This window comes from Sphaeramia orbicularis, chromosome 12 (assembly GCF_902148855.1).
Source record: "Sphaeramia orbicularis chromosome 12, fSphaOr1.1, whole genome shotgun sequence".
Classification (NCBI taxonomy): Eukaryota; Metazoa; Chordata; class Actinopteri; order Kurtiformes; family Apogonidae; genus Sphaeramia; species Sphaeramia orbicularis.
Genome location: NC_043968.1, coordinates 25,568,905 through 25,588,245, shown reverse-complemented (window position 1 = coordinate 25,588,245; position 19,341 = coordinate 25,568,905). Strand labels below are relative to the sequence as shown.

General features: G+C 38.7%; 1 protein-coding gene across 2 annotated transcripts in view; it reads right to left on the bottom strand.

Annotated features, from left to right (window-relative positions):
- cdk17 (cyclin dependent kinase 17) overlaps window positions 1–19,293 on the bottom strand; it is a 37,283-nt gene extending 17,990 nt beyond the window's left edge. The window contains exons 1-2 of one of the 2 annotated variants that reach the window (XM_030148724.1): window positions 18,968–19,293; window positions 7–151 (exon numbers count right to left, since the gene is read on the bottom strand). In XM_030148724.1, coding sequence (XP_030004584.1) covers window positions 7–133 — 127 coding nt within the window. In that variant the 5' untranslated portion in view covers window positions 134–151; window positions 18,968–19,293. Of the gene's footprint in view, window positions 1–6; window positions 152–13,514; window positions 13,539–18,967 lie in introns of those variants that run through there. The other variant, XM_030148725.1, reaches the window with a different exon arrangement.
- Window positions 19,294–19,341: the final 48 nt, after the last annotated feature.

Genomic DNA, 19,341 nt, shown 5'->3' with positions numbered 1-19,341 from the left:
ACTGACCATTGTCCTTAGTGCCACCATCCTCAATGGTCATCTGCTCTGCCAGTTCGGAGAGAGACTCATCGATAGTCTGGCTGGAGCGGAGAGTTAACGACAGACGTTTCTTAATCCTCTTCATCTTCTCCATAGCAGGGCAGTTCAAGACCTGCATGACACACAGCAACATAATGTATAGATTATTTCAACTATAACGAACATATACAAAGAGACAAACAAACACATTACTTTCAAAGCTCTGTTTTTGCTGTTCTGTATAAATGCATGAATTTTTGAGTGGGTATGAGCACAACACGGGGGATTCCTGAAGCCCCCCATAGTCAAAAATATCTCAACTCATGAATAAACCAAAGCTGCTTTTAATCCAATACTCATTCCTCCCTGCAAATGCTCTAACAGCACATGAATAAACCATGAACAAAGCAAGAATAAAAGATGAATATCACTGACTTAAATACAGCTGTTTTCACTTACACACACTCTCACACATTTATACAAGGTGAAACAGTAATGGGAGGAGAGGGAGACAGATCAGTCATTATTAGACACACACATTTAGGAGCACACGAGTGTGGTTTCAGACAAGTATGTTTGTGTTGACGCAGCAGTCCCCCAGGTCACAGGAAACACCTTGCTCAGTGTCCCTCCAGCCAGTCTCTGCTCATTGTGTCGCTGTGTTAACGCCCCATGTAAGTGTGTGTGCTGTGGGTATATGTGTGTGAGGAAGGGCTATGCAGGGCGAGTGGAGGAAATGCAGTAAGGAAGCAGCAGTAGAAACACCCCGCCCGTCCAGCCTGACCCTCAGCGCAAAAACAAACTGACCCATGCCATCACCGTCTCTCTCTCTCTCCCTCTCTCCCACTCTCTTTCAAGGTCGTTGGCTCTTTTCATACTCATGAGACACCATCTGTCTGCACATGCACCCCTGCAGCAATTTGTCATTCACAACACTGCGTGGCGAGAATCACTTCATCAATCAGCGTCAGTGCAGGTGACCGCAATCTCACCCAATACACAACCACACAGCATCCAGGAGCGTACAAACCCTGTTATTCCCAGAGTGCAGGATATGCTTGTAGGTTTGTGTCTGCGTGTGTGTGGGGACATGACCTGAATTTCTCCTCAGCAGGTCGCCATTTGACTAATTAAAGCTCTACAGGCTACCAAATGAGGAATTAATTAATTATAAGGTTTCATTTCATGAATGTCAAATATACGTTTTTCTACAGAGTTTTACTGTTTTTTTTGTTGTCTGTTGAGTACCATATAATTAAACCAGTCAGTCAAACTGAAATGAAATGAACAACAATTTGCAGCTTGGCTTGATATTTTAGTTATGCTACCATATATTTTATTATCTTACCATCAATTAGAGAAGGGTTTATACAAACAATGGGCATTTATTATCAGTTGATTATTCATGATGTCATTGTTAACACAAGCCCTCCACCCAAAATGAAAATTTAAAAAAAGGACCAAAAAAGGAATGGGTGAACCATAAGTATAACATCTATTTTTTAAAACACTTTTTCAGACTTTATTTATCATATGCATCACTTATGCCATAAGCCATGTTTCTCTAAAGTTAAACATAAAAATCCTTCCACAGGGTGCCTCTATCCAAATAAAAATTCCAGACTTTTTCAAAACTGCGTTTTTTTCCCCCCAAGACCTTGACTTTATGTACTTCTATACTTGCGTGCCTACTTTTTTGGTTGAGATTGTATCTGTAGTGTAGTAGCAAAACTTCATTTCAATAAATGTATGAATGAATGAATGCACAATTTGTAGCAAATCATGTTTTACTGACAAACATTTTCAAAACATATGAAAATCACAAAAGTGCATGGATATCACATAAATAAGTTTCACTAGAATCATTCCAGTACCAATCGATTAGTGAAATCAAATCAAGTTTTGTGTTTGTTTTCCTCAGGTATTTCTTATCTTTGTGCATACTCTAATATTCAACTATGAGAGAAAGGTTTTTCCATACTTGATTAAGACTTTGATACAAAATTCCAAACTTTTCAAGGTCTGGAAAACAGCATTTCAAATTTCCACACATTTTAAGACTTTTAAGACCTTTGCAAGCACCCAGCTTCCACCCCAAGTCTAAATGAAATTAGTTGACCCTTAAAGGTGTGAGCTATGCTTAACATTTTGACTAATAAATTACTCATGTACATCCCTAGTTAATATGTAGGCAATTAATAGTAACTTCCTACAGAGTTAAGAGAATACAGTCACACAGTGCATATGTTTAGAACTTTTATTGTGACAGGTAAAAGAATTGGTGGATCGACAAGCTGCAGCAACTGACTTTGCATACTGTGTATTAAGTTAAGGGTACTTTGACAAAAAAATCAAAGAAACACCTTATTTGCCTCTTGAATTGTATTTTGAATAAATAATGGCTGTTTTGGTCATTGAATATATAAAAAAGTTTTCTCTTTTTGTCTAACTTTGTCTTATGTATAAAGTGAAAAAGAAATTTTAATTTTATTGGTAAATATATATAAATCTGAACAGAAAGAAAAAGATGAGCTTCTTTATAGATCACTACCTCAGTATAACCACAGCTTCATTTTGTTTTCATTCTTTATATGGTCATCATGTTATCCAGGACAATTCAGACACTTGGGTTTCCTCTTATTTTAGTCTTAAAAATGTTAAATAAAAGCATAAAATTCAGGTGAATTACTATCCCTGAAAACTTTACATAAAAACTCCTATCCTTGTTTTTTTTCATCTGTTAACATTGTTTATGTTTATTTATTTCCCCTTTCTCTTAGTTGAAGTGTTCGAGTTGGTCTGTCTAGTAACTTGTGTGTGATTAGCCCACTTTTAAAGGGGAAGTGTGTCACGCTGGCCCCGGTGGCCATATCGGCATGCAGATCTGATGACGCAACACACACATCCTCACACACATGCACACAAAGGCAGGGTTATCACATTATGTTGTAATGAGAAAAAAGGAAATAAAATTCCACCTAATGAGACTGAAAACTCCAGCTCATAAAACCTGTGATGCAAATATCAAATGACTGTATTGGAAAACACTCGCACACAAACACACATACTTGTTCTCTCTGTCACACACAGCACTGTATGTGTGATAAGCACTCTTTGTCTCCCTTACAGAGGAGTGTAACAGAGCAGGGTTTTATCTCCGCAGCAAACCAAAACAAAGAGACTCATGTGACGTGTGTGTGAATTGAGAGTACAGCATCTGGCAGACATGAATGATGTGTGTGTGAGTGTGTGTCTGTGAGTGTGGGTGAGTGGGTGTGTGTGGAGGGGATTCAACATGAAAAAGCAGCACAAGCAATCTGCCAAACGGTAGAAAACTGAGCACTTCCAACTCATTTCCAGCATCTTTTTCATCATCAGCATATTCAGAAATTCTCTTACACATACATTTTGACCCACATTCCCATCTACCCCCACTGCAGTACTCCTCTGCCCCCTCATGCATTTCTCCCAAGTGCATTGTGGGTAGTCCGGAGGAGGAGACTTCAAAGGCTGAGCTAAGGGGGGGAGACAACAGCAGACGAGGCCAAATTACTGTGCTAATAATTACACACACTCCATCCTTCCTCCGTTCCTTGCCTTCTGTCCTATCTCATTTCTTTCGCTTCTACTTTTCCCCCTTTTCACTTACACATTTTTTTCCCAACTCCAAAATCAGAATGAGGTAATAACGTGGAAAATGTGGCTTTATATCGTATCTCAGGGTGGGTGAAAGTGTGAATGTGCAGAGGAGGAGGAAGGAAGAGTTTGAGGGGTAAGAGAGGAAAAGAGAGAAGGAATAGGACAGAGAGAAAATGAGTTTATTTCAGGGAAAGAGTCATAATGGAGTCTTTGTGTTTGGTTAAAAGCCATGAAATCACCCAATGACTGCGGGCATGTACAGTACCACAGAGAAAGAACGAGGATAATGGTGGTCTAATGTCTGGTTTGGTTGCAGCTAGATTTTGCATTTAAGTCAGATTTGGGACTTGAAAACATTTATCCATGTAAGTGATCAGTCAGGTGTGAGTGTCCCCAGAATCTAGCTGGCATAAAGTTAATGCACACTTTGTAATTACTACTCAAATATATGGTCCACAAAACTATTTGGTTTTAAAACAAGTGCTCCCACAATTCAAGTCTCCAAAAGTCTGGTCACACAGCTCAGTATCGGGTTCCAGTGTTGCTCTAAGCACAACCATAGCCAGAGTACGTGAAATGAAGGACTCAGAGTTTCCGCAGCAAATTTCGTTCAGCTGGCAAGTCCTTGACCAGCCTCCCAAATAATGTAAAATGCTTATTGTGAAATGTGAGATTTTCCCCTCCAAGATCATTAACTTAATCATCTGTTAGCTTTTCCCTGCTCCAAAGTATTGTCTTTATAAGTCCAGTATCAGTCGACCTCTTTATATAGAATATGCATAAGTCCAAGGCCAACATTAGGTTTGCTGGTTTGGTAAAGTTATATGACCACACATGTGCATTTCTCAGTCTCTGTATTAAGATGCATTCTGGATATATGACAAGTATGTATAGGAGTAAAAACAAAAGTTTCAGGTAAAAACAACAGCTTCTATTAAAAGGTAGTATTTAGTGTGACCTCCCTTGGAACTTAACCCTTTTGTTCAGACAATATGAGATTTACTGCATTAATTTGCCGATGTTTTATACCAGGTTTCATTCAACATGTCAGATGTTTCTAACCGTTTGTGCTGCTTCTTGTCATGTGGTCAGGGGTCACACTAAATAGCAGCTGCTTTTCCACTGACCCTCAAATTGCTTGAATATAACTTGCACATAAAAATTTGCCTAATGGAAAAATGACAATTTCGCCAAAACTCTTGTTTTTCGATTAAAAGTTTATGTAGTGGTAAGAGGTGGTTTTCTGGGCATAGCGCAGTTGGTATATCATGCAAAACTGCAACAGAAAGACCTTTTTCCACAACTACAGTCAAAAACGGATGTTGACAGACGTTACAACAAGCGAAGAAGAGTTTTCAAAGAAACATGGCCACATATGTGTTGACACACGAGGAAACAGAATCATTTTTTAATTTAGTACGGGATAGAGGGGTAATATATAATAATGATGAATAAGTGTCATCTCACGATAATAAATAAACAAATCATTGCATTTGTGATTTAATGGAAAAACCAACATAACGTACTTCTGTTTTTTTGACATTTAGTAGCCTAAATATCGGTAAAGTTTTGCACATATGTCCAATGGAAAAGCGACTAGTGACTTTAACCTTTACAACACATTAAGTTCAGTGTCTTTTAAGGCCGTACACATATTTCCTGTGTTTTCTTGTTGTAGCTGAAGAAAAGAGAATGAGAAATAAATATTTCAACCCTGACAAAATAACAAACCTAGAAGTAAGAAAACTGATAAATACTGGCCACTGCTATTGGTGAAATGTCATCTTATTTACAGATACAGTCTTTCAACAAGAGTGATACTGAGTTATACATTTGTCCATCTCTACTTGTTATAGTACGATCCAAAGTGTTCTCTTGATTGGTACAAATGTACGTATGTATCCTGGTGGGCAAAATTGAGGGTTAATCCAATTTTAACCTAAAATAATCTAATATTTTGAGATGCCATTTAGCCAATGATCTGAACAAGTAGTGTATTTTCTAATAAGACACTTGGGAAAATAACTATGGAAAATAATTAGTTATAAAGGAACATCACAAGTCTGAGTGAACAACAATGTACTTTTCCTAAATTAAACCACCCTTCACCAGAGAAATGAGCTATTGCCTTGAGCTGGTTTCATAATCTGCATTACAAAACAAGTCCAAAAACTGATCAAAGTAGATATTTATAAACATAGGTTTTAAAATCAAGGAACCAATGCCTTATGCTCCAAAGTCTTAGCTGCTTTTAAAATTTGACAATAAGTTCTCTTTCATTGCAATGACAGATCAATGACTAATCAAAAAAAAGTGAAACCTTTAAAGAGAGCGACAGTGAAAAGGAAGGTTGAACAGACGCTGGCACCTCTGTCTCTCAGAGGGAGAAACAACTGATCATGACGATAAAATTGATGCTCAAAATAGACCTGCTCATATGAGAATCACAACCACTTTAAAATAGAAAGAATAATTACTTTCTCTTTGGACATCAGGGACAGGCTCTAGGAAAAATGATCTCACTTGAAAAAAATGTATCTATTGATACAGTTCTATTTAGACTGTATTGCATAATCCTCACTGAATCATACCTAACTTTAAAGTTCATATGTAGGTGATCAGCTGTAAGAAACCCTCCTAATAACAGACATACCTTTCTCTCTGGCAAATTAATTGCTCAGAAAAAAGCAATGCTAAACTCAGGGTGGGGACCATTGACTGTACAAAAGTAGTGAATGGAGGAAGCATGAATGCACGATTGGTATCCAGACTGTCGGTTGGCATTCATTGCCATGTTGTTTTTTTTCCAAAGCTTAAAGGTTAACTCACTTTGTTATCCCTGTAGGGAAATTCAGTCTCTGCACATGCACACACAGTACCTAGCATTAGCATAATTAACATGAGCAGTGAGCTGTCATTGAAGGTGCTCAGGGACCAACTCCAGATCTTCAACAGCACTGTGGTCAGGAGCACTAACAATTAACCTATATGTACCTGTTTTTAATGGCAGAGGAAACCAGAGCACCCAGAGGTGCAGAGAGACCAGTTAAACTCAACACAGAAAGGCTCCAGTCCAACTGAGAATCAAACCCGGAGCCTTCTTGCTGTGAGGCATAAGAGCTAACCACCGCACCATGAACAAAGTGACCATATTAGGACTAAAGAGACAGAACAACAAAAGCCTGAAGGGGTACAGATGAGCTGATGCTACCTGGGTCTGTAAAACTATAAACTTCATGAAGTACTGTGTAACAAATCAATTTTACAGTCTTGTTAGTGAAACCTGCTACCCACAACTACAGTCAAAATGTATCTCGGGAAAAGAATGAGTTTTGAAGTTTGACTTAGCAGACAAGTAAATTGTCCCACAGATGTGTCACCTATCAGCAGACATCAAAGCCTTCTACTTGACCTGAGATCTACTTAATTGACATAAAATATATACATAGACTACCAGATCACTGATTATTGGTTTTGGATGAGCCCAGAATGAGTCCTGGAAAAAAGTTACTGACTCAGGATTTTCAGAAACAGGTTCAGTCAATGGGAGCCAGGGCTTTTTGGAGCCATCCACAGTAGCATTACAATTTAAGATACATTTGCATTGGCTTCATTTTTAAGCTGAGGTCCATGCCCCTTTGGTCAGGACCCAAAATGGGCTGCAGACCTACACAATATGTCAATTCATTTACTGAATTAAAATAGCCTACAATAAATGTTTTCTTGAAGAAGTCTGTAAAATTGACCTCCACCAAGGCCTCAGTTGAAAAGACATGAGACAAAAATTACGTAAAAGCCGCAACAAGACGCAAACAACATAAGAAGCAACAAGATGAAAACAATGAAAAAGACACAGCAAGAATCCAGAGTCACACTAATGAACCTAGTTTAAAAAAGGCTTTAAACATTGGACATGCACTACTACACAACTCTAGGGGGAGAACATAAAGCAGCACAAAGATAACAAAGTATACATTTGAGACCTAATTAATTGCCTTCAGTCTATAAGATTTAGTTTGGGTCTGAGAACAACAGAATGATTAAGAAATTCAAAAAGGACAGTGGCTGAATAATTACTTTTTAGTATTTCCTTGAAAATTTGCAACAAAACAAAAAGGCACCAGGAATTCAATCCTCAAACATAAACTTCTAAAAACAATAACAACTCTAACCTTTGGCTAACGTCAGCTTCATTTTGTCACAGCTTTAAACACTGTGTGAGTCATCAGCTTAGCTCCATGTCAGACATCCTCCTCATCTTCACTGTTGCCTAATGACAAAGCACTACACAACATTTGTTATCTTCACAAACTGCTTTAATTCAATTGGCACACATCTCGTATCTGTAAATGTTATTCACTGATTTCTCCCACAATCTGCTGGCTCCCCCACAAACACAGAATTTGTGCTCATCACAGTGTGTTGGATGTAAAGCAGTGCAGCAGAAAAAGGTAGAAGATGAAACCTGAACTCCCACAGGTGTGCACTTTAGATTTTTTTCCTCATTTGCAAATGTCTGGTTTATGGAGTATAATGTTTGTGCTGCCTCAGGCCACTTACATCACTCTCTCATATATAGATCACAGCAGCACACACACAGACACATGGGAGTTCCCCCTCACATTACAGGTGTACATTACAAATCAAAGCACCGCTGTCTGTCCTACATGAGGTAGACCACCGATGAAGACTTCAAAGACCAGAAGCTCCAAAGGGTGTCACTTCCCTAAAGCCTGCAGGGTGGGTGAATCCAAACATCTGATATCTTTGACTACTACAACTGTGAAACCTGCTTATACAAACAATTTCTGGACAATTTCACAATAAGTGTAGTTTCTGCTGACTCCATGCAGTTTGACACCACAGATGGTTTTTCAGATTTAAAAACAATAGGACATGGCATTTTACAATTTGTATCGTTTTTGTTGTTGTTTCGTTGGTTTTTTTTAAAAAATGATTTATCACTTTATACTGAAGTTCCTGTGGCCTGTGTCTGTCTGAATTTTGCAATTTTCACCATTCTACAAAGAAAATATATAAGAAAAAACTTTTTAATACAAATGACAATGTAGAAGTTGTATTCAGCCTCAGTGCAGAACCATTATCAGTGTCATAAGCCTCCAAACCCCCACTTGAGTTGAACCCTGCTGGGTACAGTGACAAGCATGTGTGGCAAGAACACGTACAAACAGAGCATCAGTGCTGCTGCCCGGTGCAGTGGGCGCTTTCCACTCAAAGACCCTTTGTTTGTTGGAGGGAAACTAAAAAGGAGCTTCAGCATGACTGACCCAGAGGGTTGAGCTGAAATAACACAGCGAGTGTGTGTTTGGAAGTGCACAGACTACTGCAATGTTATATTAGCAACAAACACACTAGCAACAAACAACAGTGGAAAAATGTTTTAGGTGATAAAAAGAAAAAAAGGGTTTAAAGAGAAAGGAGGCAGAAGTTAAGAACTGTGTAATTAGTGTAATTAGTCCCCTGGATAAGTGAGGAGATTCCAGGCACTTAAATTATCTTTATGTCCACTTGTGTTGTGGATGCCAGTTCTTCATTTACACACCTCACCAACCTACAGGGTTAAGAAACTGCCAAAATGTACATGAAAACTACTGTAAGAAAGGTACTTTTCTGAAAAATTTCAGTTTTCCCCTTTTGAGCTGAGAGGCTACTGCTACTCCATGTGACTACAGCAGTCTTAACTGGACCAGAAAAACACAGTCCACGTGCTGTCTTAATTTGTGTTACAGAGTGATGTTGTCTATCACAAGTCAAGCAAGTCATTGAAGTACAGTTACATGTTTGCTGACAAAACATTATTCAGACTGCCACAAGTTTCATTTTATCCCTTACAGAACAGTATTAGAATAAAAACACTGAGTATACTTGATAAAAGAACCAGGCAAAAGCAGAACTGGCTATGGGAAGAAACACAATAACAAGTCTAGGTTAAATAAGGTCCGCATTACAAAACAGATTACTAAAACAGTTGATTCACATGTGCTAAATTATACTATCTAATTAATGACCTGTACTGTAGGGAAAAAAAGAACGTATGATAAACAAAGAACACAAGAAAAAGGACAAGAGGAAGAAGATAACTAAGGCTTAATGGGGGAGATTGAAGGAATGAAGATAAAGATGGAGAGGAAGGGTGAGCTGGAGCAAAGACATTATTTTTCAGTACGAATGCTGGAGCATCTCCCAGCTGAATACACACACATAAACAAATGTAAACACAACATGTGATGAAGTACTACCTAGACACTCTTGCCACATAACACAGAGCCCACAAGGCCAGAAAACATACAGGGAACTCAACTGACACACACACACACACACACACACACACACACACACACACACACACTAAGCTTTGACTGGTCGCCCAAACACACCAGTGTCATCTGTTTACAGCAACAGGAGGGTGAGGTTAGAAATAAACACACAGCAAAAACAGGTTTATGTGTGTACCAATGAGTTTGTATGGAATAGTGAGCTTAAACATTCAGGCCAAAAACAAAATATACTGCATCTTTCAATTGCAAAACAGAAATTAGTTGCAAGTCAAATGGTGCATCAGTGGTTCACCCCAGTGTTGCAATCAATCTAAACACACTTACGGTTGCTCTACAAGACTGACTGTACCACAATCTAGGATAATGGTTTTTTGTGGGTGTACGTGTGCACACGTTTGTGCATGTGCATGAATACTGAATGATCACAAACATACTCAGCTTGAAAAAGAGATCAGGGTGTGCATAGGACAAGTAAATTGAAATAAGTGGAATGTTTTTAATTTTTCAAGAGAGACATTCTGTTACTGTACAAGATAAAAATGCCTTTAGTTCTTAAGTCATTTGGGTTTGGTTTAACAAAATTTGCTTCAAATCACAAAAATATCCCCTCACTTGCAAAAACACATCTTCTAAAGCTGCATTAAATTATTTAATGCTTGTTTATCCATATAGTGGCATCACAATAAGCTGTGAACACAACAGTGACATTTCATTAGCTTAAGTTGTTGCAGCAGTTTTAGCAACACAAGCCATATCAAGATCCATGTCAAACTGAATTTCTAGGTTTGTGGAGAAAATGAGTCAGCTCTACTATATTTTTGCTGTTTTGTCTCAGGTTGACCGTTGAACAGCTGCCCACTGAATCTGAAGTCAACCCTGATTTACATACAGGCAGATTTTATGGCACTGAATATGCCGGTAGTTTATGTACACTCTGCACTCCAGGAAAGCTTGGTGAAGAGGATCTTTATGTGTTAGAATGTATTTCCTTTAAGGAGTGATATTTAGCTTTTTTTTTTTTTCCTTTAATGGAATTATGCTACATAAACTGTAAATGCCATGCTTGGGTCTGAATTCTTCATTAATTCAACTCCACAGGTCCATCTTCAACACTATTTCTGAGTAATGACACCAGAAAGGTCATTTTGAGTGCTAGCCCTTTAAATGCACATGAGCCACTTCAGGTCTCGCCCCTCCAGGTTGTTGGCTTTGCTGCTCTGTCCCGTTCAACCAACAACTGAACATTTTAGGTAATCGGCTCGAAGTTTGGACATATTTTCAGTATGGACTACAACTGCTGCTGCTGACAATTATGGCGTAGTCTGAGAAATGTTCGTTGGAAGTCTCGACCTTATATGTGCAAATGTCGTGATGTCACTAGATCTAGACGTAACAAATTAAGCAGGAATTAAAAGGGGTTGTAGAAATCCACTCGATTTTGGCCAAAATGAATATAAAGACAGCTTTGCAGCACCTGGAGGGTTCACATTTAAGCTTTTTGAACTATTAGGGTCCAAATACACAAATAAATGAACCAAAGACTCATAAAAGTGGGTTTAGCAAAATATGACCCCTTTAAGTAACAAAGGCAGAAGTATCTGCCTGTACAGTGTATGTCAGACTGAAATTCCTAGGACATTCCTGGGCAGCACTAAACTGAAAAGTCTTGTAAACAAATTGCATCTCTTCTTGGATGTGGATAATTTGTTGATAAATGATAAATGTTTTGACTTCTGCTTGTGTGAAAGTTCTGATCTATTTACCTCCTGTCTTCTTTGTATAAGATATCCCTTTACCCCAGGAGTCCAATGAGAATATTCTAAACTAAGTTGAAATAGTGAGAATCCAATTTTTGTGGGTCTAAAATCTCAAACAATGATACTGAAATTAGTTGTTTGTGGGTTCGTCACAATTACCCATTGACATCAGATGCAGCTGCTTGTTCCAAACCAAATATAAGATGGTAATAAGTAATAACTTGGTAGCCAGTTGCAGCACCTACAGACTATAGTGGTACAACATGGAGAAGTATTACATTCCCTGCAGCCACATTTACCCATCTTTGCTACCGTACAAGTAAATAACGGCCCCATCCCACCGCCTCGGTGTATAGGTGAAATCAACACCCTCATGCTCCTCTGGTTACATAACACTAGCATCATTACATCCACACTGGACTAACGAGGGTTAACGAGACATTTCCGGTCTGTCCAATACACACACAAACACACATACAGCTGGATGAATGCAAAGTAAAAAAAAATGTTTTTCTGTCTGAATGCTTGGTTGGTGAATCCAAACAAGCTAGAGATGGTACATTCCAATGGAAAGAGATGAGAAAGTGCAAGGATTTATACATACATAACTTGTCTATTCCCAAAGTGCATCATATGGTAACATAAAGCAGTAACACAGAAAGGCTGGAAAATTAAGGCTCAATAAAAAAAAAAAAATAAAAAAAAAAATAAAGCAAATATTGAAATAGAACATTTATTCCACACTATTAGGCAGGGACAGTGAAAATACAGAAGCAAAAAAGTTACAATAGTAGATAGTCATCTTCATAGAAAATGTAATGGCTCTGTAATAGTTCCACATCTTACTTTGCATTTGCAGAAAAATACCTGTAATACTTATATAATTACTTTTCATTTAATCACTGAAAGCATACTTGAGCTTTGTTTATTGTGGTTTTATTGGTGAATATAATTAGATTACATGTATTTTATTTGTTTCTAATGTATGGAAGTTGTTTGTTTTTTGTGTCTTGATTTGTTGTAACTATGTCTATGCTGCTGTCTTGGCCAGGTCGGTCTTGCAGATTTTAATCAGATTCATCTAAACATGTTTCGATTTGTGTGCAGTGGTTTGAAGTGGTTTGAGAAGCCCAAAAGTAACCACGGCATCAACTGGCACTTGCTCACATAGTTTGCCAAATAACACCACATTAAATACTAGCACCACAAAAACAAAAACATATCTCAACCACGGGGAGATATTCTATAAAGAGTAGAGATCATTTTTCACAATTGAACAACGGCACTTCTTTTTCCTCCCTCCCTCTATTATCACATCTCCTCCTCTTTTTTTCTGTTTTATGGCTTTCCTTCGTGCATCCTCTTTCTCACACCCAACCACTCCCTTGAACCCCTCAGGCTTTATCAGTCATTCACCCAGAGGCCTTTGGGAACAGGTGTTGAGTCCGTGAGTGGGCTTGTTTTGGTCTGAACACACTAGGGTGGCTTGGGCTCTTTCCTGTCCTTGTGCCAAAGCCAGGTGAGATATCCAAACCTCAACGGTGACGCATTAATTCCCTAAAATTCAGTCACAAACTCGAGCTTGTTCTCTTATGTTCAAACCCAGTTTTCCCGTCCGATGCATCTCATGTCTGAATACTGCACAAAGCACCTGGTAGCTCCTCCCAAAGTTTAGAGAAAATGATGTAGCTCATATCAGTTACACTGTTTTGAAAATTACACTGATTGTCTTCACTGCACACCAATGGTCTTGTCTCCTTCCATCTGACAAACATGATGGAACAGATTGTCTATGTACTGCCTCATTGCAACTCTGCAGCCTTCATGAGGGATGTCTGTTTCTAAAATAACTAATGCTGATGGCTTTTTGATTCCATGTGCTCTTGGTTGCGTCGCACCTGCCAATCAAGGGTGAACACCTTCTTCTGGTTTTTCCGTTGATGCTGCTGCAACCATGACGTGTACCACTTCATTGCAGAGCTCCTTTAATCTGATTAGAGCAGATTATCAGTGTGTACGGCCAATACTGACCTCCAAGTGATCTGACCTTTCTGTTAATGATGAATGAGACACTTGGTGATGTTACTCCTTTGAAGCTCTTGAGACGTATAAAACCTATCTGTGGCGCCGGTGAAAGAATTAATTAGAAATGGCAAAATTCAATAGCAGCACCATTTGACGATTTGTTCTCTAAAGTAGAATGTCTTCAGTTTGATTTTCTGCAGTCTTTTCTGTGAACTTTCATTGCACTTTGTTGGCACTGATTGCAGATAACGGCTGTCTGTGAGGCAATGATTAACCCGCTGGGAAGAAAGGGGAATAATTAGAGATTCCTGCTTGAGATTAAAAAGGAAACTCACTTTCAAACAGACATTGGCATTTAAAGTAAGAGGAGGTGGCAGGGTGGGAAAAAGTTCTGGGATAGAGGTGCCACTTTACAAAAATCTACTAAACAATATTCTCTTATAAAATGAATTCTAACTGCTATTTGAGTGAAATAAGCACTAAATAACTGCAATTACAATAATAACGGCAATGTTTAAGATGGGTTGCAACTTGCAACAACATTGTTGAAATGAAGTAGGCAGATGGTGAGAGCTGTGTAGGATGAGATGTACTGAACAGTGTGATGTCAACTACAGATGACAGTATTTGGCAGAAACACTGATCCGTTTATTTCTGTTTCAGCTTCTGCATATGTTTGTATTGTGTTGTACTACAATTTTAAAGTTTATATTATTAGGTGTAACTACACACAAGAATATAAGTAGTAGGCTTATACTACTGTGGGATGAGCGTTTCCTTTAAATTGCAGTAATTCATATTTCTACATTATGAAAGGTAAATAACTACAATGTAAAAGCTGACAAACCAACAGTGAATTATAACTGATCCTACAGTTCCCTTTAGCATGGTGGAGTATTATATTCCGTCTTAAACCACCGTTATGAATTTACAACCCTAAACTAATGTCTTGGTCCACTCTCATGGCTCGGATCACTTATTTTTCCAACCTCAGCAGGCAGCTGTTGGAAAAGCTCTGATAAACCAGATGTATGCTACCTGCACAGCACCACATGAAAAAGTTGGGGACTAATTGTTGCCCTGAAGCAGGAAAAATCAGCCCAATTCTGGGACTTAGATTACAGGCTGAAATGGTTTAGGAATAAAACGAGCTAGATTATGTTTCACTGAGATGTTGGTAACTCTAAGATAATGTTAACATAACTTATATTAAGAATACCACTGGCTGGTAACACAGATCCCTTTAGATGTAAGGTCTATGTATTGTTGAAGTTGTTTATTGACAAGAAACTGGAAATAGAATATGACTAATGGTACAAGAGCACAACCAATACTCTGAAAGTTCTTAATCTAGTTTTATGAAAAATTATAAAGGAACACACAACTATATATAACGGTGAGGTCTTCATTCATACTTATCTTAGCCTAAAAGATCCAAAAATATCAATATTCTGTGCAGTGATTTGTTTAAAAATACTCTGCAAACAATTAATCAACATTGTGTTTTCCAGAATCACTACTGATGAATCATGAATGAACCATGTCTGCACATGATAGTTTTTTATCGTATCATGTTATGGTTGTAAGCATTTTTCTTTCTTATTTTTGCCAATCAGTCCGTTTTAAGAACAGGGGAATTAAATATGTCTCTAATCCTGCCACAACAACACAGAATATGCACAGCAGAACTTCACTCAAGTAGTTAATTGCATTAAAACCCTCCCTCTGTGTGTGTGGTGTGTGTATACTAGAGAGAGTGATGAATATTTTAGCATCCTCGCTGTCAACTGACACCGCTTGGTTTTACAGTGAGTGTTCACCAAATAATGGAAAGTGACTTCATGAATGAGCTCTGAGCCTACTTATTTTAATGTGTGACCTCTGTTAGTGTTTGTGTGTATAATCTCTGTCTACTGCTGTTCTAACAATGCCATCACTTAATCTCCAGATTATGAGCCAATCTCAGACAGTCCGATACCTGGCAAAGCATGATAGGACAGGTTACCCTAGGGTCAAATGGACAGGGCAAAATGCTAAAATAAACAGCAGTACTGTCCAATAGTGAGAGTGTGTGTTTCAGCAGAGATACAATACAGACACAGAGAGACAAAAGTTAGCATTAATTTATAGCAGATTGAGTGTGTGTGCAAGACAAAGACAAATTTAAGGATTGTTCAGATGGCAGGGAAATTAAATTTGTTTCAGATAAAAATCAGATGTTTAAAACAGACTGTCCACACTGTTATGTCCCTAGTGGTCAGATAGGAGGTAGGCTAAGAGTCCAGACATTGCCATCCTTTATGCATGTGTTGCTGCGGTAACGACATAGACATTTGTAATTACAGGAGGAGCTTTTTAATGTTCAACAGCTTTCACTAGCATTGTCTGTACAGAAGCCTCCCCACAAACTGTCAGTAGACAATTTATTTCAGCATCTGTTGGTCTCCATGTTGTCCTCCTACTGCTGTTTTTATACTCAGCACTTCTGTCACTTCGGATTTAACATTGTGTGCATTTCGAGTGAAACACATCTGATTTCAGTGCCCAGACACATGGACTCTCATTTATATTCCACCTCCAAATATGTTTTAGATCTAATTTGAAAAAAATCTGAAAACTAATCCATACAACATTAAACAATGGATATGGATAGCCAGTCTGAACAAAGCCCAACAGCACATTCACCCATTCTCTTTTTCATTACTAACACACACACGCATGCATGCAGGCATCCCACAAGACAAAACATCCTCTCTGATACCCCACACATTCATACACAAAGATAAAACACACACACATTCTGACACTGCATTGTTTTGTTTACGAAGACACACAAAACCTCTGTAGGCTGATAGAGGTGTTAAATGTGGTATGACCTGAATCCATGTTTTAGGGTGGCAAGAAAGAAGCTACGTCTCTGTGTGTGTCCATATAAACAGCATTACAGAGAAAGAGAGAGACAATGAACTAGCACCATTCCACATTCTTTACATGGCTCACATAACTTTCCTCATCAGTGTGAGTGTGTTCATGCTGCACCCTGCCCACACTAACTGTATTCTTTCTGAAGCCCTAGAATTAGCTCGACCCCAAAAAATCCCAATAATTACTACTTCACCTACGAGATACCCAGCCTGTGGCAGTACAGTGACAGGAACACAGTTCCCATCAGCCCTAGAGGCTAGTCCTCTCAGACTGTTACATTTGGCACTTTCTGTACTTTCTTGAGTGAAGCAAAAAATTAGACACAAGCATTGCTGCATACTTGACATCACAGAAGTGGTGAGAAAAGGCCTATTAGGGTAAATATGTCCTACACTGTTAGCCGCACAGGCACACACAAATACATCACTACACATCAACTAATGGATGTACACTGATATGTAAAGACATTCATGTACAAACAAAGCATTACATCAAATATTACACAAGTACGTATGCACTCTTAGAAAACCAGACAAAAAAGAATATGGGCAAAAACAAAGATATACACACCTCTGTGATCAATAAAACATTAGATGAGTTGTATAAACAGGAGAAGGAAAAAGAGAAAGAGAGCTCACTTGGTTGTCAATAGCAACAGCTTTTTAGTGGCTGATCAGCAGTATGTGCAGTCAGCTCTGCTGCAAAGAATTGTGGGATATCATCAGCATGCTTAGAAGAATTTTTTTTCAGGCAGTCTAGTTTTAATGTATGTTTTAATATGTTACCATCACAAATTTACACACTGCAAGTGTAATTTGATATAAAAACTCACAGAAATCTGCTTGCACTATTTATAAAGGTATGCATATTTTATTTGTAGAGCCAATTACCAACACCAGCTATGTTTCTGACACATGGTACTTTAACTTCTCAAGCTGAAACCATCAAATATCTGCAAGTTTTACTCTGTTTCAAGAACTTGTATTTTGTTGAATCATCACCAATCAAAAGAACAAGAGGCAGTGTGTATACGCATATTTTTTACAGTACATTCTCTCTGCTCTCATGTTGCTGCTGAATGCGACATAATGCAGAGACAGGTCGATACGAGCTCTGCTATATGGCTCACAGACGTGGGGAGGGGGCTGTCAGGGTAATTACACTGTCCTCTGGGGGTGTATCACTCTGCAAACCAGCAGCCTAGATGTGAATGTGGGTCATTATACACTCACACAAACACACAAAAACGAGTAGCAGATTGATGCAGATAAGTGATGATCGAAATAAATCAAAGTCAACAGGAAGTGCAAATCAACCAGGATGCGTTGTGCTGGGCTTGCAGGTGGCTGCAAACAGCATACTCCTGTCTGTAATAAACGTTGCATTATCTCTCACCTAATGGCTGGCAAAAAGTCTGTCATATTGGCAGCATCAGTAACAAAAAGGAGTCAGGCTACAGGTTGTTTTGAGTGTACACAAATCTTTTGGAACAAGGACTTTTTAAACAAACATGAAAAAGCTTTTATATGTTAGGAGGAAATGTCTACAGCATGACTAAAACCCAAGCCAAGCAGAACTTAAGACACTTCCATCATTATGAAAGAGGCAAGATGTGGAATTTAAATTATTTCACTAAGAAAAAAAAACAACCCTTAACTCTGACACAGCTGACATGTACAAATAAGAGGTGACTTATGTAATGATGCATGTGTAAATTCAATACTTACTCTTGTCTTCTAAAGGAAGAATAATAGATAAGTAGGTCTTGAGGTCAGAAAATGCTTCTTGTTAGAGGTGAATAATTTACAGTAAGTTTACAAAAGTGTCTCTTTAGATAACTAATAAGCATTTTTTTTCCAGCTCTATTTCTTTTTTCTAATTTCACACTATTCTTTCATCAGTCTTATGTGCCTTATGTAATATTCACTTTTAATCTAAAGGATTTCTGACGTACTGAAAATAACGTTGCTACCGTTACGCTACTGTCTGCCAATACATTACATTCAATATGGCTGTAATATCAACACACTAAAATATTTGCAGCCGAAAGGGCAAAATATAGCGACCAGACGATTTAAAGCAATGAAGCACCAAGTGGAAACATAGAAATAAACGCCAAACAACTGTAAAGCATGAACGCCAGGCTGCTTGTGTGCATTATCCTCTGCTGCCGTTTCCTCTGTTGTCATTTCCACTCACTACTGTTAAGCCTTCGTCTGTCGCGGCCGTATTAAATGTAACGTCACGGAGTCCATTGTCGGACAGGCTGTGTCTTAACATGTTATCACATTTGAGCCAATTTACCTGAAAATGGTGAATTCCGTCGTTTCGACCTGACTCTCCGGAGCTGCCAGGCCCGGATGCCCTCCTCCGCTTTATCCGCCCACTGAGGCAGCCTAAAAACACAGCTCCTGGGTTCAGTTTCGTTTCCAAACGCTCTTGACACAGAAAGAAATATCCTCAGAGACGCGGAGACTGATATGCCCGGCAGAAGGACGGAGGGCTGGAGCCTGAACCCCCAAAAATGTCGCTTGTGTGGCGGTGAAAGCAGTTTAAAGAGGCTGGAGGAGGATCTGCTGTCGACAGAGACGAGAGGGCGGCTGCAACAAGCTAACCGCCATCAAGCACCGAGCACTGGCCAATCACAGAGCTTCCTGCTACCTTTCAAAATAAGAGCA